We start from the raw sequence: 27,194 nt of genomic DNA, 5'->3' as shown, positions 1-27,194 counted from the left end.
CCCCTCAGGCCCCTGGGGGCTTGGGACTAAAGCGGCCACCATTTTTGTTGACCTTTGTCCATGGAAGGTCCCTGCAAAATTTTATTGAAATTGGTTCAGGGGTTTTGGAGAAGAAGATTTTTGAAATTTTAGTCAATTTGACCCTTTTTGGCCCCGCCCCTGAGGCCCCTGGGGGCTTAGGACTAAACCGGCAATGTTTTTGTTGACCTTTGTCCATGGAAGGTCCCTGCAAAATTTCATTGAAATTGGTTCAGGGGTTTTGGAGAAGAAGTCAAAAATGTAAATTGTTTACGGACGCACGACGGACGACGAACGACGACGGACAAAAGGCGATTGCAATAGGTCACTTGAGACTTTGTCTCAGGTGACCTAAAAACTGAACCAGTTTCATTTTGACAGAAAGTTAGTTTGTAATTTGTAAGTGGCAGACAAGCAGTATCAGGGGTTACATTTTGGTGGCACATTTCAAGTGCGACACAGCTGGTTATACTCAATCAAATATACATTCAATAAATGCCACTCTGAGCTAATTTAAATGTATTTGGTTTCCAGATTTTGGTACTCTGACATTACCAGAGGGAAATCAAATCTGAAATCAAATATTTTCTTCTACAGTGTTGTAACCTGTTTATCTTAACCCAACTTATAGACAGATCCCTGTTGTTTTATATATACTGGAGATATTTCTTAGCGAGTCTAATCTTCTGTCACAAGGAAGTGGTTTCATTTCTCCTATCCTGATCAAAAATTACAGCCTATCATATAACTGATGATTTGGAACCAGGAAGCGAGGAGCTACTTTGCCATAGTCAGATAGATAGAAATGTTGAAATTGTAACTGACCTAAAGATACATGTATCTACATATGTATATAGACTGAGGCCCGGTGAAACTAACCTTTGTTTTCTACACTGTAAACTCACATGCTGTCACCATCGTTTTTTAAATTCATTTTATTTACCTCACATCTGACTTTTCACATAAAATTATCCCACAACAACAGAAAATCTTTTTGGACCTCTTTTTGCTTGTCTTTTTTCTGCTATCTGAACTGAAATGTATACAGAAAATGTTTTGCCACAGATGGACTTTTGCCTTTTACGTCCTCCATACTGATGACTGAGGGTGAATTGATACACAGCATACATGTACTCTACCATAATTGTCATTACATGTGCAGTAGAACCAGAACATGCGGAGGACATAATTTGAATGCTGGGCAAATAAAGATGTTACCAGTGACAAGCGAAAGTTTGACTTTCATACAGGGTATATTTCTTCTATCAATAAGTTATGACATCACAGGCTGCAGGATAAGCCATAGACTTAACTCAAACACCCCTACATATTTAAACTGGACTTGCCTAGTCTTTGATCTGGTTCAAATGTGACTTTAAGGGTGAATGATTTAAAGGATGCTATTATGTACATGTTTTCAAATCCTTAAAAAAAATCATAGGCATGTAACTAATGTCAACACATTTTCAGACTGACTACCCTGTTAGACTCACCACTGACTCTTGTGTAGTAACACTTACCACTGACTCTTGTGTAGTAACACTTTCCACTGACTCTTGTATAGTAACACTTACCTCTGACTCTTGTGTAGTAACACTTACCTCTGACTATTGTGTAGTAACACTTACCACGGACTCTTGTATACATGTAGTAACACTTACCACTGACTCTTGTATACATGTAGTAACACTTACCACTGACTATTGTGTAGTAACACTTACCACGGACTCTTGTGTACATGAATACGTAGTAACACTTACCACTGACTATTGTGTAGTAACACTTACCACTAACTCTTGTGTACATGTAGTAAAACTTACCTCTGACTCTTGTGTAGTAGCACTTACCACTGACTCTTGTGAACATGTAGTAACCCTTACCACTGACTCTTGGGTAGTAACACTTACCACTGACCCTTGTGAACATGTAGTAACACTTACCCCTGACTCTTGTGTAGTAACACTCACCACTGACTCTTGTGTAGTAGCACTTACCACTGACTCTTGTGAACATGTAGTAACCCTTACCACTGACTCTTGGGTAGTAACACTTACCTCTAACTCTTGTGTAGTAACACTTACTACTGACTCTTGTGTAGTAACACTTACCACTGACTCTTGTGTAGTAACACTTACCTCTAACTCTTGTGTAGTAACACTTACCACTGACTCTTGTATACATGTAGTAACACTTACCACTGACTCTTGTGTAGTAACACTTACCACCGACTCTTGTGAACATGTAGTACCACTTACCACTGACTATTGTGCAGTAACACTTACCTCTGCCTCTTGTGTAGTAATTATACTTACCACTGACTCTTGCGAACATGTAGTAACACTTATCACTGGCTCTTGTGTAGTAACACTTACCACTGACTCTTGTGAACATGTAGTAACACTTACCTCTGACTCTTGTATAGTTACACTTTACACTGACTCTTGTGTAGTAACACTTACCTCTGACTCTTGTGTAGTAATACTTACCACTGACTCTTGTGAACATGGAGTAACATTTACCACTGACTCTTGTGAAAATGTAGTAACACTTACCTCTGACTCTTGTGTAGTAACACTTACCACTGACTCTTGTGAACATGTAGTAACATTTACCACTGACTCTTGTGTAGTAACACTTACCTCTGACTCTTGTATAGTAACACTTACCTCTGACTCTTGTGTAGTAACACTTAATTACCTCTGACTCTTGTGTAGTAACAGTCAAAGTCGTTGTTATCCGCCTCCACCTGTAACAAAAATGTACAATAATTTCAATGTCAAACAAAGCAGATTGCATCAAATGCTTCAAGTGTTGAACCAAATACCCTTCAAAACCCTTGATAATGTTTACACTGTGCTGTTGAGTTGTGTTTCAAGTGTTTATTATGTCTCATTCTGTACATAATGCACAGGATTTAAAAGGGCAGGTGATATTTCAGACAATAGCAAAAAAAAACAGGTTACATGCATATATTCTTTTTGACTCAGCATGTAAATTGTATCAAGATCATAAAAGTTAAAAGGAACAATGGAGATAGCCCCACCACACAGTGTCTTATCTCCAACATAGTTCCAATGTTTTAATATTTTTTAATTCAGAGTTTGCTGTAGTTGTTTATATATATACAGTATCCCCCCTAAATTCATCCTCGTTATATCCAAGGGTTACGCTAATTTTCGCTCTCTAGTAAACATCCCTGGAATATGTCATAGCAAAAATGAAGGCACTGGCTAGCTATTTGATTGGTGTTAGGTTAAAAAACCTGACCAATCACTGGTCTGATACTTGTCCTTTGAAGATTACAAAGGAGCGACGCCCAACTTCAAAGCCCATAATTTTTACCGTTTTGCGACCACAAGATTCTTTTGGTGTACATCAAAGGACCAAATTAAAACTAGTCATTCTCATCTCATCCACAAGGTGTTTGTTGCACACTGAGCCTTCAATTTTGCTATGACGTATTCCAGGGGTGCAGGTAGAGAGTGAAAGTGACGGTAACCCCTGGATATCAAGGATGCCCTAATTTTGCTTGGATAAAACTTGTGTATACTGACTGGGCAAGTGTGCCACTGTTGGTTAGTGCACCAGTATAATAATTTGGGCCCAGAGTTCGAAACCTGGTCTGACCCCAATGTTAATCTTTCCAAAGCTTCCAAAGTACAGTTTTCTTCAAGTCAAAGATTTCTCAAAGCTATTACATCATCATGCAGGAAGAAGGTGTTCTAAATGTATATTTTGTAAATATGTATAGATGCACACATTCGTATGACAGAAAAGATATGCTTTATACCAATAACAATAACTTATAGGTCTTACATGTTACCCCCTTACTGCTTCTGTCTCCTTACAAGGTAAATTTCAAGTTACAGGTAGATCAGATAGAATTTGGCATAGAAACTAAAACATTCATATGTCATGAAATAAAGCAGGTTCTGCGGTAAAGAATAACATTTATTGAAGAATATTTATTAAGGAACTTATGCTCCAGACAAACTTTGGTACCGTCAAATAAACTAACAGCCATAACTCTGTAAAATTAGAGCCTAAGATCAGAATTCAATTATACATTTGGAAAACTGCACACACCATCCCAAGATAAACTGTAGACAAAGTTTGCTAAACATAGGTGAAACAGTAAGTAAGTTAGGCGCCGGACAAATTCTGGTAGCAACAATAAATTAAAGGCCATTACTCTGTATAATAGATAATGCGTCACAAGACCTAAGTTAAGTATGGAAAACTTCACCGTCCCAAGGTAAGAAGTAGACAAATTTGGTCAACATAGGTGAAACAGCAAGACAAGTTTATGCATCAAAAATGAAATAATGCCATAACTCTCACATACAGTTGATTCTCGAGACCTGAATCCAGTACTGATCATTTTATCAACAACCCCAGATAACTACATATAGTAGCTTGATAAACCAAGGTAATATACTATTAAAGGGCCATAACTATGTATAAGTGCATTAACACACAAAAACAGTCCTAATTTTAGTATGTGTATCTCTGCAAAAGATTCATAAATACAAATAAGAATAATGTGCAACATTTATAAAGCACTCTATCAAAATTAATGCCCTAAGTCGCTTTGCAGAACATGAATAATGATGTTTTGAATATCAATTATTTAAGATTGCTATCTATTTTTCGTTTTCGTTTTTGGCAATTTTTAGGACAACTGAAACCAACTTTGGAGGATCAGATATTGCTTCATTGTTAACACAATTAGGAAAACTACAAATGTACAGTCAAACTTTGATGCTTCTAAATTTGCGGGACAATCGGGGTAAATTGGAAACATTGGGACTTCGACTCACAAATATTGAACATCGAGAACATGTACATTTTGTACGTCAGACCAAATGCGATTCTTACGTGACGAGACACAAGCTAAGTAATTTAATTTTAAATACATGTATAAATATATATAAACATTTACGGAAATAAGAATAGCATGTTTATTAAGACACTGTAGTTTGCACTTTGATCCATCAAATTCAACATTTATTTTTTTGTCAATCAAATTTCCGAAGCCTGTAGTTTGTGTTGATGTGGTCCATCACCTGCACCATGATTTCCGTTGGCCGTTTGTTTTTGAGAAAAAATAATTATATAACAATATATTTTAGTAAAAAATCACACAAGTTAATTACATCATAAACTAATAATTATACATAAGAGTCATAAATACCATATATAGTTTTTTACATAGACCCATGCTTACAATTGAAAAGTACTTCAGTGAATGTTTGTTACGGAATGATCAAGGCTTATTGATTATCACGTTGCGATATACACACTTCACACTGCTGTATTTAAGAAAAAAAACAGTGAGTTAATCAGCGTCTGTTTATATCACAGTCCTGTAAATAATAAATACTGGGTTGGGTTAACATGGTCACCAGTAATTTCACAGGATACCGAAACATGTCTTTGAAGGTGTTAAAATGACCGCAGGACATTTCATTGTTCTCATACAGGTATTACAAAATTCTTGACTTGGATCTATAAGTTGTAATTTCAAATGTTTTTATAGAGAACGGGCCTGGCTTTTGCTTCAAAACAGCGAGACATTCGACTCGTAATAGTTCCGATACATGAATAGAATTAGTAGTGTAATATTTTATAGGGAAAAATCTGGACTTTGCCGGGCTTTTGCTTCAAAACAGCGAGACATTTGACTCGTAATACAAATGTAGTTCGATTCATGAATAGAATATTAGCAGTGTAATATTTTATAGGGGAAAATCTGGACTTTGTCGTACTTAAGTACGATAAATAGAGAAATTTGAATCTTTGAAGTTCGATTTTTGGAAGTTTGACTGTATCACCTGTAGCTGTTCAACCAAAATCTGTTTATGTAGAAGAACTGGACTGGGTCGATCGCCAGTGACCATGCTTCGGTAGCTCAATTGGTAAGGGCTTTTTGTCTAGAGTTTGGAAGTCCATATGGTATTAGGGGTTTTGTTAAGAGTTTGGAGATCCTGGGTTCGAATCCAGGTCTGGCAAAGTATTTGCCTTCTCCGGTTAAGTGTCCTTGTTTCAAGTACTGTGTACATTTTTGGCAGGTTGATACCCAAACTCGGGGGGCAAGTCTTAAATTTGGGAAAGGAGGGATAGATTTATCGGATTTCAGGAGTGAGTCGATTGCCAGCAGGGACAAGGTAGCTCAATTTTGGACAGTGCATCTGTCTTGAGTTCAGAGGTACAGGGTTGGAATCCGGGTCTTGCCATCAATTTTGTCTTAGCACAGAATTAGATTAGTTTAGTCCGTGGTCTTAGCTTATGATCCTGTTACATGTACATTTCTGACAATAGATAGAGCTATTTTCAATCATAGAGGTGAAATCGTAGGAAAGTTGAAGTTCAGGTGAAGTGCACCTAACCATAACATACAAAGGAACTCACAAAAGCATGACCAATATCTAAGAAAGTTGAGGGAATTAAAACCTATTATACTTACAAGGGTCATTTGGATATTAATTATAAATATGTCTGTACAACGTACGTTTTTGTACATGCTATCTGGAATTTTTGACTGGCTCCTAGGACACAATTTCAATCGATAGATAATAATAAGTCAAAATGTTAATGATGTTAGCATGTGTATCGGTTGCTCATACGATATAATATTATAAACATTTTTACTTATTTTATTTACCTATTGATCGAAACGACCTCCTGAGTGCATACTGGTCTAAATCTAAATACTTACATCTGAACACTTGTATCCAGGATAACATTCTCCGTTTTGTTCTGGCCGTGTACACACCTCACACGTGTTTTCGAACTTAACTGCTGTCGTTCGACACTTTGGGTTTTCCAAATGTTTCCCTGCTGTTACCTCCGGGGGATCCATGCACACTAAGCACGTGCATATCACTGCATACAACGTCAATTTTATCACCTCCATTATCAGTTCTCAGCATATCGATCAAACATCGGTTAATCCTCACATAACAGGGCATGTACAAGCATAAACCGTGGCTTATACGTAATATACCACCCTACTGTCAGAACAGTACGGTACACATGGTCAACTTTCACTTTGACAACTTAACGAACGCAGCTGGCCTGTATACTGGCTATTTATACAGAACTATATGCCTTTTAAATTAATTCTATTCTAAAGACTCATGTCATTTCTTTTTGTATCGACTGGTATCAGCTATCTCCAAAACCCGTGATTACAATGTTTCCTTGTACGTGCGTGCCTCCGCGAAAGAAATGCTTCCTCATAGCCATAGCGTCACAGGTAGCTATAGCCAACAACATAATCTATCTGGAGCACCGATAATACAATATTGCAAATTTTACTATACAAACGGAACGAACTTACTCACTGAAGTAATATTACGCGAATACAATGTAGTTGGCACCAATTGTGGAATGTTAATTATTTATAACTTATCTTACATATTATATCAATGCCTGAAAGGTTCTTTATAGTTATTTTACAATTGCAACTGTGATATAAAAGTAAAGTTTTAGGCCATGTTTAATATTTTTATTTTGGACATATTTTAATTTCGGTTGAAGTACTTTAATTTAATCAACAGGTAAACCATTTTTTTTTTTTAGATAACTTCGATTTCATTTTCCTCATTTTTTTTTTAATATTATATTTCCACTTTAACAATACTGCACGTGCAACGTTTTCACGGTCTTAGATTAATCCATGACACTTTGAAGGGTTTTTTTTCTGAACAAGACAGCGAAGAAATTATCATTCGGGTTTATTTTCTGTGACAGTTTTTATTCACATTTTAAGCAAATCACCATTTACAAAAAGCTCAGATATAGGAGTATGCATGCTGGTCTATCGGATAATGACAGTTATAAATACGTCTCTGATAAACTCCTACGTCCACTATAATAGGGGCGTGTCCAGGTGTGAGGGCCTAATGGGCGTACGCCCCCCCCCCCCCCCCCCCACCCCCCCTTTAAAAAAAAAACACTATCGTAATCTGCTAATATTGTATTGAATATGTCAGTTTATCATATTCAATAATTAAACACATACTCTTATTTCTTTTTATACTGATTCCCCCATCCGGACTATTGAAATGTTCAGTAACGCCTTACACCCTAGAATTTGGAATTTCTCGTTATTGGTCTACTGCTGTTAAGATCCATCCAATCATTTAAATATGCCATAGACAATTAATGGAGAGAATTCGGCATAAAAAATGTCAAACCCTGACACTTTAACTATAAAATATACATGCTCCAAGTCAGGAACCGTTACATTAGTGCATTTCACAATTATTTTATGTTTATTGGTCGCCTCGCTCCGCTCGGCGAAAGGTTTGATTCTACGCCCCCTTTTTCAAATATCCGAGAAACGCCCCTGCACTATAATATCCCATTAAATATTTTCTGTTTCATAAGGGGGATATCTTCTTTGTTTTTCAACATGGAGTACGTTCCAGATATAGAATCAGAAACTGACAGAAAAAAATACTTCTTTGGTAAATTTACTTTGGCTAGTCTGCATTCATCTGTCTGAAATACAGCATTCATCTGTCTGAAATACAGCATTCATCTGTCTGAAATACAGCATTCATCTGTCTCCGGTCACTGCTTTCGTAGTCGTGTTGGAGTTATCTCCCTGCTCTTGACATGTAACGGTACATTTTGCCCTTTTCCGTCGCATGCTCGAAACGATAGATGATGTATAAACGGAGACATACAAATGGGCATCGCAGTATTTAAACATTTAAGGGTACTAACAGATTGTTAGCCAAAATCTGGGATTACTCCACCAAACACTCCACATTGTACTGGTCGAGTTTTACAATGCCTTGGATTTTCAGGAAAAAATACAACTTCAGCTACCTGGGTAACGTTTTCATTTTTTTTACTCTACATGAACCAGGGACGTAACCAGGCGTACGCACGGACGCACGGGCTTCCACGTAATTTTTTCAAGTATACTTTTAACAAGGATCACATTGTAGAACTTTATGTGATAAACTTTAACAACTCATATAATCCTGGGCCCTCAGTGAATTCATTATCTCATTGATAATGTTTCTTTTATTGACTATTTAACGAAAATGTTCCTTGTTCATATGGAACTAATTATTACGCATTTGATAAAAAATACTAAAAGCCAAATATGAAAATGATAGGTATTTTATGTCTCAAACTACACCAGAATGGGTTCCAGATTCAAAAAAAATCTCGGGNCCCTCCCGAACCCACCCCCTACTCCGCGCTTCGCGCTTCGTATGCTTCCACATACTCATAGTCCTGGTTACGTCCCTGTGAATACATCTATATCCAGGAATTTTCACCGATCTAGGCTTTGTCATTGTCTGTCGAGTGGGAGCCAGGCAAAGGAAATTATTCATTCCGTATTTTAAAGGCCTCTGTCACTTAATTATTTAACCTTTCCCTGAAAACAAAAATGATAACTCTAATATTGCCAAATCAAAGAAATCATTGATTGCTGATTGTTTTGTAATTCATTGAAATGTATCACACATAGGTGCACTCAGTAACCTTTACTACTACGACATCACAATCAGATGACGACGTTACACTATAACGTGACAATTGAAATCCAATCTAACCGTTGTTTGACTGACAATTTAACAATCAGACACCACGTGTACCCCATGGACATATAATGATTTGTGCACAGGTTTCAGTAACTTTTTGCATGGTTCTTTAAGTTATAGGAATGTTTTTCGGCTGCTCTTTAGTTCGTGTGTACGTTATCTAGAAATCCATTTGTTATGATTTAGTGTTGCCTTTGGATTGTTTTTGTCGTCTGCTCAGCCTCGGTTCTGACCCGAAATCTAGTTAGAATGATTTTTATGACAAAATTGGAAGGAAATCCTTTATATATATATATTGTAAAAAGAATACATGGTTCGATGTACCTTAGTCCAGTTTTAGTGCAATAGTTATATGACTTGGTACAACAAAAATCACCGAGCACTTCCCTAAGGTGGTTATTCTATTGATTCCTATCGCTTGACGTGATTCAATACTATTTCATGTCCTTATTCGTGACTTATCCTCATCATCCTGCAATTAGTAAAGCACTTTAGTCATCATGTTTACAGACAAATTAAAAATTATAATAAATATCAGGAAGAAAACATTACTTTCCGTCTCCTTTCATATCTTACTTTCGGTTTCCTCTTTCCTTTATTTGTTCAGCCATATTTTCTCTCATCTTAGTTCCCTACCGTGACATATAGCTATTAAAATGCATACATTTTAGAAGCGCATGACAAAAAGCACTAACACACCCAATGTATCACACAGTCGATAATTGATATCAATTATAATAAATCCAATGGTTTACAAGCGTAAGGTACGACCTGCGATCAAGTAGGTGCGTGTTAACTACAGAAACGTCAACATTCAGAATACATTTAAGCCTTCAGAAATCTTTGTTCCATGGGGACGTTTACATACAGGTTTAACGGGGGAGATAAAAATATAACCCGATATACCGCCGTAAACACAGTTTTACTGTCTAAGGGAGATAACCCATTATAACATGTCTGAAGTTAAAGTTTATTTCCAATACAGGAGCTGATAGAGCTCCTCTACACCGGACTCAAAATGATGCAATTTCACAAATTAAATTTAAAGTTCATAGTTATTTACATTGGCCCCATTGTTATATTAAAGTTCTTTATTCTAACAAAGTTTATCTATTCTGTTCTGAAATGTGTTTGTGTTTGAAAGCGAATACAACGTCCTTCAGAAGGCCAAGTTATTCCAGGTTTCGACTACACGGAATATAAAATAGTTTTTCTCGGGGATGTTGTTGATTGACATGGGAATATCTGTTTTGATATTGCTCTCGCAAGTGCTATTTAGTTTGGTTGTATCACTCTATAGCACAAAGTCTGTCATAAATTTGTCATGAAAGTTTCCTGTATTGAACAAACATTTCACGATGTCACTCAACTATAGCTTCTAGTATATACTCACGGGTAGCTTTCGGCGACATCCTGGTTGCCTTCTTCAGCCCTTACTGAGATCAGTAGGGCTTCAGACTTATCTGGTGATTCAGTCATGTGACCCGGGGATTATCCTTAAGTCATGAATGTGACTCCAGTATGTTTCTTCATTTTCTGGATGTACACTCTCGAGTGTATCTACATATTTCAATTTGTACGGTGACCATACTGATCCCGTGTAGTCCATCTGTGTCCGTACAAGAAATTTGAAGAAGGAGTAGGAATGTTGCGTAGTCAAAAAATTAAAATTTTCTGTTTGGTTTTGATATTTCATTCTTTGATTCCTTGGATCGTCCAATACCCATATATTTACACTTCCCGGGAAGCACCTTAAGTAGCCACTTTGAGCTCCCCTTTCCCATTACCCACATACCCTTTTCCATAACTCCCAGATCCTTTTGTAGTGAGTCCTTGTCCTCGGGTTTAGATTATGTTGAAGACAAATCATTTACAAAATTGACAAATTAAAGGGGACCAAGTACTGATCTCCGTGGAACTCCAGAAGTAAGAGATTTGCAGTCCGAGTGTATATTGTTTACATCGACGCGTTGGGTTCGATTTGACAAAAACTAAGTAATCCATTTAACTACTTGACTTGAAATGTTGTTAGATTTATTCATTTATGACAATTTCGATGGGAAACAGTGGCAAACGCCTTCTCGTAATCCATGTATATACAATCTACAAAGCTTCTGTCTACTCGTCTAGGACTTCAACACGTTGTAGTGTCGTGGATCTTTCCGACAGGAATCCGTATTGTCTATCTGAAAAGTACTGATTTGCCTCACAACCTTTTGTTGATATGTTCCCGTACTATGGTTTCCATTGCTTAAAATATGACCGTGGTCAAGCTGACAGGCCTATAGTTAGTGGGCTCGTATTTGTCTCCTGTTTGTGTAGGGTCCAGCTATTTGCCTTTTCCCAATCGTCTGGTATTGACCATGATTCAAGGTTTTGATTAAAAATAACGCGAGTGGAGTAGCCATAGTTAAAGCAATATCCTTCAAAAATGCTGGATGAATGTTATCTAACCTGGCTGCTTTATCTAGTTTAACCTCCACAGAACGTTATCTAACCTGGCTGCTTTATCTCGTTTAACCTCCACAGAACGTTATCTAACCTGACTGCTTTATCTAGTTTAACCTCCACAGGACGTTATCTAACATGGCTGCTTTTTCTAGTTTAACCTCCACAGAACGTTATCTAACCTGGCTGCTTTATCTAATTTAACCTCTACAGAACGTTATCTAACCTGGCTGCTTTATCTAGTTTAACCTCCACTGAACGTTATCTAACCTGGCTGCTTTTTCTAGTTTAACCTCCACAGAACGTTATCTAACCTGGCTGCTGTATCTAGTTTAACCTCCACAGAACGTTATCTAACCTGGCTGCTTTATCTAGTTTTACCTCCACAGAACGTTATCTAACCTGGCTGCTTTTTCTGGTTCAACCTCCACAGAACGTTATTTAACCTGGCTGCTGTATCTAGTTAAACCTCCACAGAACGTTATCTAGCCTGACTGCTTTATCTAGTTTAACCTCCACAGAACGTTATCTAACCTGGCTGCTGTATCTAGTTTAACCTCCACAGAACGTTATCTAACCTGGCTGCTTTATCTAGTTTAACCTCCACAGAACGTTATCTAACCTGACTGCTGTATCTAGTTTAACTTCCACATAACGTTATCTGACCTGGCTGCTTTATCTAGTTTAACCTCCACAGAACGTTATCTAACCTGGCTGCTTTATCTAATTTAACCTCTACAGAACGTTATCTAACCTGGCTGCTTTATCTAATTTAACCTCTACAGAACGTTATCTAACCTGGCTGCTTTATCTAGTTTAACCTCCACAGAACGTTATCTAACCTGGCTGCTTTATCTAGTTTAACCTCCAGAAGGATTAGATCTGACATTTGAAGTGATGATTTTCTTGTTGATTTTTTATGCCTCCCCATTGTTGATTTTTGACACCTCTCTATTTTCTTCATTTGCAAAGACGCAAAGGTCTTCTTTCCTATTTGTCTTCAAAAGAAGTTTGTTAGTGCATTTGCTTTATCCACATCGTTTGATGCTTTTGATGATCGAAGTGACGTTCATCTCAGCTGAGAATGCAATAAACCATTTTGTTAACGTCATTAACAGGCATCGACATCTGGTTTGTAAATATGTGAAAACTAAAAAACAATCAGTCTTCCCTATCCTTTGTCAATATAGTAGGGTAGAGAAGACTATTTTATATTTTGGCTTATTTACATAAATTATATAGCATATACAGTTGCCTGTGATATGTCCATATTTCCAGTTCGCATTTATATTGAATTTGAACTAAAAGATTTATGGAAAAGTAGCAAAACAAATATGATGTGAATGTATTCCCACCGGAAATTGTTCGGATCTTTCCATGAACATTTTGGAAATATGAGCGGGATTAATCATTTAAATTTTCTAATTTTGACGGAAATTACTGAAAATAATTTCCGATTCGGAAATTGCCGAATGATTTCCGATTTTAGTTGTCGATTAAAAAATCATCGTGTTACCGTGAAAGTGGCTGTTCCACCAATAGGTCTAAAATAGATTGTTTAGAATGCGTCATGATACTCTTTAGTTATTAGAAGTTCTTTTTACACAACCAACAACATTTTCTATGTGACGTTTCGATGACTAGTACGATATGTACACTGTCACCTTCATTAGACAAATGACCAATGAAGCGTATGCACACAAAGGTGTAAAATGTGTACGAGTTGTCCATAAAATCGATGTCGATTTCGACTTTCGCAGATCTATGACCAAACGTTAACAACGCGCAGCTGAATTGAGTCATTTCGGTACATATATAACAACTATTGTACATACGTTTCCAGCGTAGCCGAAATCGACATCGATGGTATGGACAACTCGTACACATTTTACACCTTTGTGTGCATACACTTCATTGGTCATTTGTCTGATGAAGGTGACAGTGTACATATCGTACTAGTCATCGAAACGTCACATAGACAATTGTATTGGTTGTGTAAAAAGAACTTCTCATAATCCATACTTACCAACCTGAAGAAAATGTTTAGAAATACTCTTTACTTGTTTATTTGACCGCAGATATGAGGATTGAAATGACTCTTTTGACATTTATATGCATGGTAGGATTAACTCCGAGACGCACACATATGGAACTATGTTTAAACTGTTTGAAATGTTACTAGATGTATTTCATTCCTTAATTATATAAACATTGCTTTATTCTTTGCAGTGTGATAACATTTCATGCTGTTGTACACATCGGGAGCCGTCGGCACTTTCCGTAAACGAGAAGAGATACTTACCTGTCATTCTGTACATTAAGCCATGATTGGAAACACTTTCATTAATCTAACAAGTTTTTTTTTTTTTAAGGCTTTTTCATTTGGTATTGTTGTTGTTGTTGTTGCTGCTGTTGTTGTTGTTGAATATCTTAAATTATTTCCATATCTAAATATTTCAACACATTTCTTAAAACAGAACAAAACCTCTGTTTGATATGAATCAACATTTATTAACAAAATGTATATGGAAATAAAGTTCAGAGGTAACAAAATTATATCACATTGGCAATTACAATGACCATTATTGTTAAATAAACATTCATAAAAGGAAAACACTGATCTTTAGTAATGAACATCCTTTATTGACTATCAACATTAATTGAGTTTTTCTTCTTATTTTTCAGCCATAAAACATATATTTTGACGGCATGTAGATAAACCAAAAGAACGCACTGACAAAAACACACAAGTCACCTTAATTTGTGGAGGGGGATGGATTGGTGATAGATTAAAACGACAATTTTATAGAGAAAAGGGACAATACCCCCTATCTATGACTAGTAAAAATACGACGTTTGAATTCATATAAATAGATTTTCAGGAGCAAATGCCTTGATTTTTCTCAAACACGCTTTGGCGAATATAGTTATATGATTAAAACAATAAGTTGTAAATTTCTAGTGGGATATTTTATCGATTTTTTTATGATCAAATGAGACTGGCCGAAGGCGAGTTCTATGTTAAACAATAATAAAAAATAATATTTACAAACAAACATTGATACTTATTTTGTAAAAACATGCAATGGTGACAACTAATAAAGGAAACAATATTACAACGGTAGCTAATAGGACGTCATCATGAGCGGTAATCCCAACGTTATATGTTTCCAAAATATCACTCGTGAATGCCCCTTCGTTACGTTATAAATAAGACTCATACCTTATTAATCCTGTAATCAATCTTCCACACTTCTGAGTAACACAACCAGGAGGGTTTAATATAGGTGTCAGACGATATCCTAGTGTTAATTATTGTTAATTGTGCTAGCAAGCATACATATACTGAAAACTTAAGATTTATATCATGTTGCATTTAGCGAAAGGTTCCAGTTTTGCAAACTTACCAATATATATACCATAATCACTATAGTTCTGATACACTAAGTACATCTGTACTACGATTATCACTAAAAGCACAACGTTAGAAAACACGTGAATTGCACATAACTATAACATAACTTATATAATGAATAGGCGGGAAGGTATGACGCTCCAACAACTGACAACACCCTGCCACGCGTTATCTATGAAGTACTGGGTTAATTTGTTATCAGTAAAATGTTACCTTATAAAAAATAAAAATAAATTCTCCAAACTTATATCATTTGTATTTTACTTACACATTAGTGATACATTAATCAAAACAAAACAAAAGTTCTGATCTCTTATAAAACCTTGCATGGAGATACTTTTTTAATAGCACTGAAAAATAAAATGAATACTAATCCCTATTGAAACAATCGAATACCATCAACACTTCATTGATGAAACATTGTGAAATATTATTTAAAGCTTTAACAAACATGATTTGCCAGCACATGAAATATTGTGTTTAAAGTTATTAAACAAATCTTAAATACAAAGAAAAGGGAAAGATTGTCAAGTATTCTTCAACATTTGAACAAACATGCATCGTCAATTGTAAACGTGAATGATGTAAAATAACCGCAAATAGGATTCTGTTTTTCATTTCTTTTTACTTCTTTTTCCTTCCCTTCTACTAATACGTTCTTCTTACCAGTGTTCTACTATTATAAAATAGTTTGACATATAATTGATTTCGTTCATATTGCTTTACATGTAAATATATTGATATATTTCCTTACACATCAAATAGCAATCTCAAAGAACGGCTGTTTTTCTCTTATATGCTTTAGTATCACATATGCCATTGCTACAATAAAATACAAAACCTGTCGAGGCTCTTTCCCAAACACTGTTTACGGCTGAACCAACCGTCTGTAATTCAAGGTCGCAACTCTTCGTCCTTTTGGACAACTAACTAGACTAGGCGTCTTATATCTGCGGTCTACAAATATTTTGTCCTCGAAAAAATCCAGTTTATGATTTATTTAATAACATCCTTTCATTTTTTATCAGGCAGCATCCGGTCAGTGTTTTATTTGAAAAACATACGCTCACTGCTTCCTTTGGCACATTATGCTGATCATCACAAAATACTCGATCTGGAAGTAAAGGTAAGAACATATATAGTTAGATATATAGAGTTTTGTTATTAGGCCATGTTGAGAGTCTTACTCAAGGAATGATTTTTTATTTCAACATTCATGAGGTCATAACAACATTGGCTTTCTGGACATATTCCATGAGATGCGTAGCGACTCGTATATTATTATCATATACTTTACACACCTTAATTGATTAAGCTTTATAATCAACCCAACCATGCATGTTTAATGTCATAACAAACGACATCTAGGGTTGTTTATCGGCGGACATGAACCAAGCACGCCCTGTGCTACGTCATTGTAGTGTATCAATACGCGGTGATGATGTCACATGTGTTAAGTAAAAATAAACATCATTTTCGTCAATTGGTGCAAGCATACAGAATGTAGATATAAGAACATGCTAAGAAACATATATACAGCCGTATTGTCGGGTGGCTAAGACAAATCTTATGACATTTAAAGTCGTGCTACTAGAATATGTTCAGTGACTCGACAGTTGTGTTGCTAGCACAGTCTAGTGACATGCAGGTTTAGAGAGACATATTTTTCAAGTTTAGAGATATATAGACATAGTTCTAGAGGCAGACCGCACGATACAGAATGTACATACATACACTACAGCGTCAACACCAAAAAACAAACTCAGAAATCAAAAGGGGAAAACAGGGACCGAAAGCACACCAAAACAAAAGGGAAAATAGCATGACTTCCTACATATACTGAGAAAGGATAACAGCTTCCTACGCCAAATTCTTCACATAGTTGTGTCATGTTCATTTTCATAGAAGTTCACGAAAGTTCTTTGATAAACAAGGACAGAATACCAGTTCAAAGTTGATACCAACAATAAACCACATCTGTCATATACCACAAACAAAATAAGAACTGGAAGTTATGCAGAACAATATCAACCGAGGAGACATCAAAACAAAAGGAAAAACATCTTGGAAAGCAGGTCTTGATTACGACCGTAACATTTTCGGCGTAGAGTGAAGTTATCATGTAGAAAACCCTGGCTAAGTTGTCTATTTGTCCATGCTTAAGGAATATACAGGATATAGAAATACCGAAAAGTAAGGTGTAGGATTTTCAGTATTTTACTTGAACCCAAAGAGCATAAAAAGCTATTTTCCCAAGCATGAAACTGGTAGAGGTTTTCTGTTACAATAGAAATATCCACTATTGTACTGTAGCAATACCCCCACCCCTCCACCACCACCACAACCAACACCACCAAAAAAATAAAATAATAGGTAATCAATATATTTTTAAAAATGATTAGGGGTGGACTAAAATGAGAACTCCATAGTTAGGTATTACATGTTGTTAAAATACCGCAATATTCTGAATATATGTTTTTAAGACGAGACAGTAAAAATGCTCTAAATTGATATTGGTGAGGTATGAATAGTGAATAGACATGTCATCATTTTAGATACTAAATATATGTTTCTACCTGAAACCTCTTACCAATTCTTGTAATCGAAGCCGTCATTCACAATACCATGCTTTTGGTTCATGGTGAGATAGTCCGCACCACCATTGTACTGTGCGGTGGTGCCATACTGCGGAGGTGGACCACTGTCATCTCCCTCTCCATTATTGTTGTCAGACTCTTGCCGAAAGTCCGCGAAACTTGCCGCCGCCACAGCTGCACGTTCTTTACGTGCTGAAATAATAGGACATGATATCAGTTAAGGAACATCTAAGGTATGTCCTGCTACATCCTGAAATGGGATATAGTCACAGCACGAAATGTATATACCAATAGCGTGGTGAGGTTTTCTGGTATTTGGTCAGACATACTGTAAATGATATACAATAGTCGTTAGTATTCGTTATAAGTGGTTAAAGTGCTCAAAGTTTGCATTAAAACAGTAAACAGTAATCTAAAAGACTACGTTATGCTCGTTAGATAGTTAATAGTATTAGTTATACTATAAACCGAACCAAGCACATGAAGATCGGCTATTTTTCCAAGATGTCAAGTGAAGTATGATTTTTTCTTGTATCATCCTTGATACTGTTTCCTCAAACATCCACTGATTGTAAGATTTTTTATAGAACTTATTTATTTTATACCATTGTTTTGAAGAAATTTTGTCATACTTTCTATGCATAGTCTTTTCCCTCCAGCCATTTTGTACCATTATCATATCTCATCACACAAGTATCTGCTCTTTGAACAATAATCACATTTACTAAACAGAAATAACCATCCCTATCATACCAATAACAAACCCGTCCACACATCCAACCGTCCACCCCACCCCGTTTCCATGTTTGACACAAATTTCTCCATTAACCCAAACGACCTTCCTCTTTAACACAAACTCTTCCCACATTGAACACAAACCTTTGCCTGTCCCTCTTGCACAACACCCCTTTTAACATTAACAGTTCCCACATTTTAAACAAAAAATACACCGTTTACACAAACCACTACTCCTTTAAAAACAAACCACTTTCCCCTATTACACAAACCACTACCCCTTTAAAACAAACCACTTTCCCAATTACACAAACCACTACCCCTTTAGTTAAAACCAAAACTAATTACCATTTTTGCACATACCATTATCTCATTCAACACAAAATCCTTTAAAATAATGAATTGCCACTTTAACACTGATTAGCGTTTCCGTTAACTTTTAATACCTTCTACTTGCATTTGATTGGTGCACACAGTGTTACACAGTACTAACCAGGTGCTGGGTTACTCCACACCACTTCTGCGTCAGGTTCGTGATGGTAGGTGGGTTTATAGCCTGTTAAACGGTGCGTACACAGTGTGTTAGTGAAAAAATGAAGAAAACCATTAATAACCCAAAAGCCAGGGAGCTCGTATATGGAAAGAGTATAGCAATATTGTAGGTATTGTGTGTTAATATGCCAACAAACATTACAAGATAAACAAACAACATATAACGATCTATATGTGTAATACATTGTAGATAGCAAATTATTGTGAGTACGTCATTGTTTTATTCCCACAAAATATGACCCGAAACCGAAAAATAAAGCCATGCACTCTGGGCCGTGATCATAAAACTATTCTCTTGATCTAACGAAGACTCTCTATTGAAACCAGCTTCATTGTTACCGCACATTATTCAGCCTTCACGTTATTCATTGGTTTGAAAGATCCACTTTGAAATTTACAATGTTTACACTTCACTGTCTGACAATATGTCCTTTGATTACAGAGGATGGCGAGGCATTTTGGTTAACATAGCTCATGAGAGAAAGAGAATGGTTTCATGAATACCAGCCCTAGATCGTATTGTGAATAACAAACGTGAATTGTTTCGTGCATAACTTCACCAATGAAAATCGAAATGGTAATACCTGGGTATTTAAACCAAGCAAATCACACTTGTTAACACGTATTCGTGAAGGTAGTGTTAAGAAGGTTTCACTATTTTCGGTAATATTGAAATTGATAACGAAAGCTTTTTCATCTTGAATTGCTGTCTGGGCAAATGATTACGTAAACAAGAACGACGTCAACAATAAGTAGAATTTACTAAACTGGTGTTTCGCTCGCCACTTATTTGGATTGACATAAAGTTAAAACAAACACTTTATATCATAAAATAGGGTTTTTCATAATTTAATTGCAAGTGTTAATAATTCATGATTGCCAAAATGCCGCTTAAGATACATGTTGGAAACAAATTGAATTTTAATACATTTACAAATTCAACAGCGAAACAGCGTGAAGCGACACAACAAAGCCATGTTAGATAATCAGTGCAAACAAAGAACATTGAAATACAATAATTGGAAAGGTTAGTAAATATATGTATATCTAAAGACATAAACATATGTCAAAATGCTTGAGGAATGTGTTAATAGTGCTAACAAACTGCACATCATAATATAATATACGTGTTTAAATAGAGTAAGGCAGTGTCATCATAAATGTTTCCATCAGTGTTGAAATGGAGTAAGCTTGTGTCATTGGAGAAAATTCCAAAAGTTTATTGTAAGACAAGGGCCGACATAGCGTCATACCGTGATGGATTCGTTGTCGCCAGCGTCTGATAGCGTAAACAAAGGCCAGGATAACACAGACAATAGCTCCAATCAGCATGGTCGGGAAGAGATACTTATGCGGGAGGGGTTTATATGTCCTGGTGGTAGATGGCGGCACGGTGGTGGTCGGTACTGCTTTCAAAAATTCTGCAAAGAAAACATGTCGTCAAAATGCAACAGTTCAGTTGCCATAAAATTAAACGAGCAGACATCACTAATATTAAATCATGATTATTATCATTGAATATATTCTTCCTTATATTGTAACATAATTGCGCATTTTCTAAAATACTAAATTGTCACGTTAACTACACTGTAATTACTAAGTTGTCATATTAATTATTGATATATTATGTTGTTGCATTAATCAATTTATAAAATGGGCGCTTTAAAGAATATGTCATGTGATAAACTATGTATTAAGTAATGCTAATATGTGTACTAGATAAACAATTTTCCATTTCGATAGAATCATTGTATACAAACATAAATATGTTAAAAACCAATGGTGTTGAGATTGGTCTTATTCGTTCCAGATGACAGACATGAATTATTGTTATAGCTTTTTCTCTCACATTGCTGTTTTATCTTACAGTGCTGAAGGTTTTAAGGATCCCTGTCCATACATACTGTGTTGTTTTCTCATATACAGTAACCCCCTCCCCACATCCTTAACTTCCACTTGAATATAATTGTAGCTGGGTTGGGCCAGGACACTTTTGTTGACCAGGTAGCTCAATCGGTAAAAACGATAGTACATATTACAACCTGTATGGATTTCTTTTCAGAAATTGCAGTAGCTTTTGGCAGTGATGCGGGGATCTTAATACCATGTCTTGACTTACACTGGTGCATTTTTTTACACTGACGCATTGTCGTATACTGTTGAGTTGTCTTACATGAGATGTATGATTGATGTACTTTGATTAATGTACTGTCTTCACAAAGATGGGTTGTCTCACAGGAATGATCATCCTATAGTAATACACTATCTTAGAGTTATTTGTGTTTTACAATAACGTTTTGTGTTACAAGGAAGTTTTGTCTTACAATGATTCATTGTCCTACAGTGATGTATCGTCTTAAGTGATAGTTTCTCTTACAGTGATGTATCGTCTTAAGTGATAGTTTATCTTTCAGTGATGTTTGGTATTAAGTGATTGTTTATCTTACAGTAATGTATCGTCTTAAGTGATTGTTTATCTTTGTTTATCTTACAGTGATGTATCGTATTAAGTGATTGTTTATCTTACAGTGATGTATCGTCTTAAGTGATAGTTTATCTTACAGTGAAGCATCGTCTTAAGCGATAGTCTATCTTATAGTGATGAATCGTCTTAAGTGATAGTTTATTTTACAGTGATATATTGGTTTATTGAGTATATTGTCTTAAATCATTTTCTTACTGTGGTTTTTGACTGTGAAGTTTAACAGTGACGTATTGTCTTACAGTAGTGTCTAACAGTGACTGTTTACATCTAAAATACACTACGTACCTGTGTCTTTGCCATTGCAGTTATTGCATGTAGCACACTGGGGCTTTATCTGAAATGTCAAACAAAATACATGTACAAATTCCCTTATTACTAGTGGATCGTTCATATTATATTGAGGAAATGTCAAGATGGACACATCTAAGGGAAGGAAAGAAAATAGCTTACATACTGAAAAATTACAGCACTTTGTTTATGAAATGATAAATAATATCTAAACTTAGTATTATTTATCTCACTGTATTTTCAATAAAAAAAAACCCACTTAAATATCAAACAAATTATGTTTATATCATCAAGTGCGTCCAAAAAAACACGACTAACAACCTATCCTGACCTTGTTTTCAAATCATGCGCATACTTTTTCAACATTTTGCACACGAGGCTCGCCGAGTTTTTAAAATCTACGAAAATGGGATAATGCTATTGGCTTACATGCTATTTCAGACGGAATAAGCTGTGTCTCACATCTGCTACTGCTTATAAAAACATTTTTTCTATTTTTATAAACACAGATTGAATATAATAAGCTGTCGTAACAAAGGGAAAGTTCCAGTCGACGACCTCCAAGGAGTTTGATTGGTTGTTCGAATGAAAGTATTGTGAGGCAGATATGCATCACAAAAATATGAGAAATACAAAGATTTACAAAACGTTGTCATACTCACTGTTGCGGTGTACGATTTGCCCGCTTCAAGTACGCCGATTCCGAAAGCCAAGCTGCAAACATTCTGTTGGTCGAATGAAAATTTACATGAATTGCGGATGCTTTTACAATTCAACATAAATCCAAAACAAACAGGAAGGATGACTCAATATATTTTTAAAATATTCAGATGGGTTTATTGTTTTGAAATACGGTTCCAATGTCACATCGTTTTTTAAATGCTCCATTAAAAAGATGATCTTATGATTACTCAATCAGTAGCAAGTGACTAGATAGAGACCTTTTCATTTCCTCATTTGGAAAAACCGAACCTATTCAGGCAAACCGAAACGTAAAAAAAAATATTGACCGATTGTCTATAACAGACATCGGCTTTTCAAAATTTCGCCCATGGCTATAATTTAAAACTCTGCCATACCATCGGAAACCAATACAAGTTAAAATGATTAGACCTGACAAAAACGAACAAGAAATGATGAGACATCAAAATAGCACGAAGTAAACCATAAACACTTACTGTATACAAAACAAGTATAACAGAAATCCTCTGTAAAACTTACGTCAACAGCACAATTCCATTCCTGGGATGTAGAATTGGCAATAGTAAGTCCAAACTTGACCACGTCAGTGTCAGAGATGATTTCCAGTCCGGGAGCTATGGTAGTGTTACTGTCCAACCAACAGTTCTGGAAGTCCAACAGCACAGAACAAACATTGCCCTTGACAGCTGTCGATACGACTGTCCAACAACTGCAGAATTCAGTGACCGTTACATCACCTGTAAATATACAGAGAAGGCTACAAATCACACTGTCAAAACTCGCAGAACACTGTATACACAACAGAATAGATTTATTATTATTCTTTAAATATCGGGTAATCAGAATATCCATTCATACACGAAATTGTATGAATGTTTAAAAGAAACACCACTAAAACGTGAATAACACTTACGAACATTTTTCCATAAATGTAAGTAAACAGTAGTTCTTAATTTGAGTTAAACCAGTTTTATATACAATTTGATTATTTATGTGCACATCATGTATTGAAACTAACCAAATTCTTTAAATGTATTACATTAATATGGTAGGGGGCGGGGTAATGCCCAGTCTTTTTTTGCTTTATTGCAGTAATAGTAACAAAGTGTCCCTCCTTCAAACATTTAAATTACGGCAAATCACATTCATAAGAAAGCATTTAGCTACAAATAGATCAGGTGATATCCCACAAATATCACTAGACGTTTAAACACATACAGTGTATATACATGTACTTCAGGACAATAACCTATTCACTTACTTGTTGAAGAGTTGACTGTTCCCATTAAAACACATGCCAACGTCACGAACCATGAGAGCAACTTTACAGCCATAGTTGGTAACAAATACTGCAAGAGAAAAAAAAACATATTACTGTCTAACTCAACGTACGAATACGTTCGTTATATTGACGAACAGGTCAGTGTATGCAGACTGACTCGAATTAATGACATCAGTGGTTCCAAGTCCGACAACATCGAGTAGCGAGGAATAATGTTTTTCACGATTTCACTTTGTCCGACTACAATGTTTTCGAATCTATTGACCCAATAGAGTCACTTAGCAATGGTGTAAAGGCTCTAGATCACTGAGAGAATAGTGAAAATGTCGTGCAACCCCAATTAATTAAATATGTTATACAACGTCAGCACTTGAAGACCATTAGACACACTATCAACCTGTGTATATAATACTCATATTTATCAATCCAATGAGTGCCAGACTGTGTAGACCACAGAAAACTACGGTTACAGACTCATGATTATATTTACGACATCCTACCTCCTTTCCAAAAGAATTACAACAAGAACCTGTATTTATCTGAAATAAATGATATAAGTTTGGTCTTCATTAAATGATTACATAATTCGGAATAATCACTAATATTTTCTAAAAGGTTTCTAAAAAGGTTAAATTTATAAGTTAGCATACAACATTAGCTCGAATTGAAATCACTGTTTTAAACTTGCAAGTTAGAATGTAACGTTCATTGCCTTCCATTTCTGACACTCACAATGTTTTAAGATTTTGCCTCATTTCATTTTTGCCCGGTTTCCTACTTTTGTTAAAATAGTTGCGTAAATTTACAGGAAATTGTTAAAGTATTACTTGAGATACCATCCTTAATTCGCACTATATTACCCTTTCACTTTCATTATACTCCACAGCCTGTACACAGAGTATAGAAATGGTAAAGAACGAAAACGTTATGACCCCAAAAAGCTCAATAAACGATCTTTTTCCAGGTCAGCAAATATACTCTATTCGCTACAAACTATAGACAACCTTGTAGGCTCGTACAGGTAATATCATATTTCATCATGCTAGACATTTAAAACTAATAAACATATCTGTCGCAACCATGAACTTATCATTGCATTATATGAAATAGGCACAAGTACGACACAAATGAAATATGAAATTAGCTTTAGCAATATCATTGATTATTTTCCACTCAGGTATTTATAGAACCAACGATATTGTTTTACAATGTGAATATCACTTAAATGCTGCTGAAACTCAGAACAACAAACATACGGCGGTATTACTTATAAAAAGGTATCATAGCATACATTTAATGTCGACCTCAGCCAGTATACTGTTATGCCGTAATTAAAGTTCACACCGGAAGGCAAAAAGATGCTGGGTACAGAGACTGACCTGAGAGGTAGGCGACAGTGTCTAGTGCATCGGGGATCTTACAAAATAAATAGTTTTAAATGGATAAGCATGTTCTTTGGATGGGAATGAGGCCTTTTAGATACGCTGTCTGTTACCAATTTGTTAAATGTGCAACTACCTGTGTATGGGCTAAGTTCATATACATTGATAATATACAATGAAATGGCATGTGTCGTACCCCATTTCATTTCTATGATTTGTATACACGGAAAATTTAAATGTGAAATGCAAATACGTTAGATACATATATAGTATGTATACAGATAGTATTTTAGGATTATTGTCTATGAAAAAACAATATGCTAAACAAACTGATTACTGATCTTACTATTCCTGTACAGTGTCATACAAAGATGGCGTCTATGCCTAATTCATATACACGCAAATTGTAAACAACCGTTTAATGTGGTTAAATTGACCTATTATTTCATATACTGAGCAGATACTGAACAGAAACAGACATATATATTTCACTCTAACGTAGGGAAAATAGATAGTTAGCACAGACAATTTACAACACATAACCACAGTTCTTACCTTGTTAGATGTGTAGGATACTGATCGCTATATATATCACCTTAAGTCAAGTAAAACATGTCCCCAAACAGGACCATGCACAACACACACAACCATTCAGTACCAATACACCACAACAGTCTTTTAAAAGCTTATATCAATATATAGACCGACTCGATCCACTAGCTCTATTGTAGCAGAACAATGCACCATGGGATATTTAACCGTTGAAATAAATTCTCTGACGTATCAAGACCCATTCAACCTTGAAACGTATGGATAGGATATATGGAACAGAATCACGAGGACATATAACCGTCGATAAACAGGTATACACTGGAGACAATACACACAACTCTTTGGTATGACGTACATGTCGTTATCAATTATTGAGTATAAGTAATATTCGTATTATGTTGCTGGTTGAATGTGTGTTTATTATATTTGTTCATGTCTAGTGATTTGGCATTAACAGATATCAAATGTAATTCCGTCTCGTTTGGCATGGCTATCGAGTATTGAGTGAGGGATCATGAAACACCGTCGACTAAAATAGCCATGAGGCAGCTGATAGGTTTCAAGACATTTTCAAAACCACCCTTTCTTAATTATTATCATTATAAATATATTTGTATTTGCGTACGTTCTGTGTCACTTCATAAAAGGAATGTGGGTTTCTTAGGTAAAGGGATTGACAATTGTCCGTCAGAATACTTAAATATATATTTGTTTTGTATATAATATTTTGTAAAAGGTTTTCATCGATCAAAATGGAAAAAATATCACGTATCAATTAACGAAATAATTGATAGAAATCTAACCGTTTCTACTGCTTATAGAATATCAATAGCCAAACAAAACCTGAATGAAATATTATCGCGTGTCAGAATGATATTGCTCGCGGAAATATTATGATGTTCATTTTGATGTCCTAGGATGAAGACAATCAAATACGCCGTTATAGAGATTATATATATTGTTACACAACGCAAAGAGATGGGAATCCTGTTTCAACGTCTCTATTTCATTACTCGACAAATCATGGGTATAAGCTTTTACATTGTATATGGAAAGAGACATTTCGATGTTTCATTTCAAGTGGTAATATATCTTCCTGATATATTGAGAATCAGTTGATGATAAATCTGAATTCTAAACGCCACTGAATATTAGTACTAACACAAAGT

General features: G+C 35.6%; 2 protein-coding genes across 3 annotated transcripts in view; both read right to left on the bottom strand.

Moving 5' to 3' along the window:
• Positions 1–7,286, bottom strand: part of LOC110461242 — a 40,212-nt gene extending 32,926 nt beyond the window's left edge. The window contains exons 1-2 of the mRNA XM_021514632.1: positions 6,737–7,286; positions 2,716–2,764 (exon numbers count right to left, since the gene is read on the bottom strand). Coding sequence (XP_021370307.1) covers positions 2,716–2,764; positions 6,737–6,934 — 247 coding nt within the window. The 5' untranslated portion in view covers positions 6,935–7,286. The remainder of the gene's footprint in view (positions 1–2,715; positions 2,765–6,736) is intronic.
• A 7,249-nt stretch (positions 7,287–14,535) lies between these two features.
• On the bottom strand, positions 14,536–26,162 carry LOC110461256. Of its 2 annotated transcripts, XM_021514661.1 has the most exons (8): positions 26,029–26,162; positions 24,071–24,158; positions 23,329–23,546; positions 22,770–22,832; positions 22,105–22,153; positions 20,588–20,755; positions 18,041–18,239; positions 14,536–16,564 (listed from the first exon to the last, which is right to left on the bottom strand). In XM_021514661.1, coding segments are annotated over exons 2-8 (771 nt in total). In that variant the 5' UTR covers positions 24,144–24,158; positions 26,029–26,162; the 3' UTR covers positions 14,536–16,563. The 2 variants fall into 2 exon arrangements, with proteins under 2 accessions (XP_021370336.1, XP_021370337.1); XM_021514662.1 differs by lacking the exons at positions 14,536–16,564; positions 18,041–18,239 and adding an exon at positions 19,252–19,338.
• Positions 26,163–27,194: the final 1,032 nt, after the last annotated feature.

This window comes from Mizuhopecten yessoensis, unplaced genomic scaffold, assembly GCF_002113885.1.
Source record: "Mizuhopecten yessoensis strain PY_sf001 unplaced genomic scaffold, ASM211388v2 scaffold10591, whole genome shotgun sequence".
NCBI lineage: Eukaryota > Metazoa > Mollusca > Bivalvia > Pectinida > Pectinidae > Mizuhopecten > Mizuhopecten yessoensis.
The sequence above is the reverse complement of the archived record's forward strand: the minus strand, read 5'-3'. Positions and strand labels throughout refer to the sequence as shown.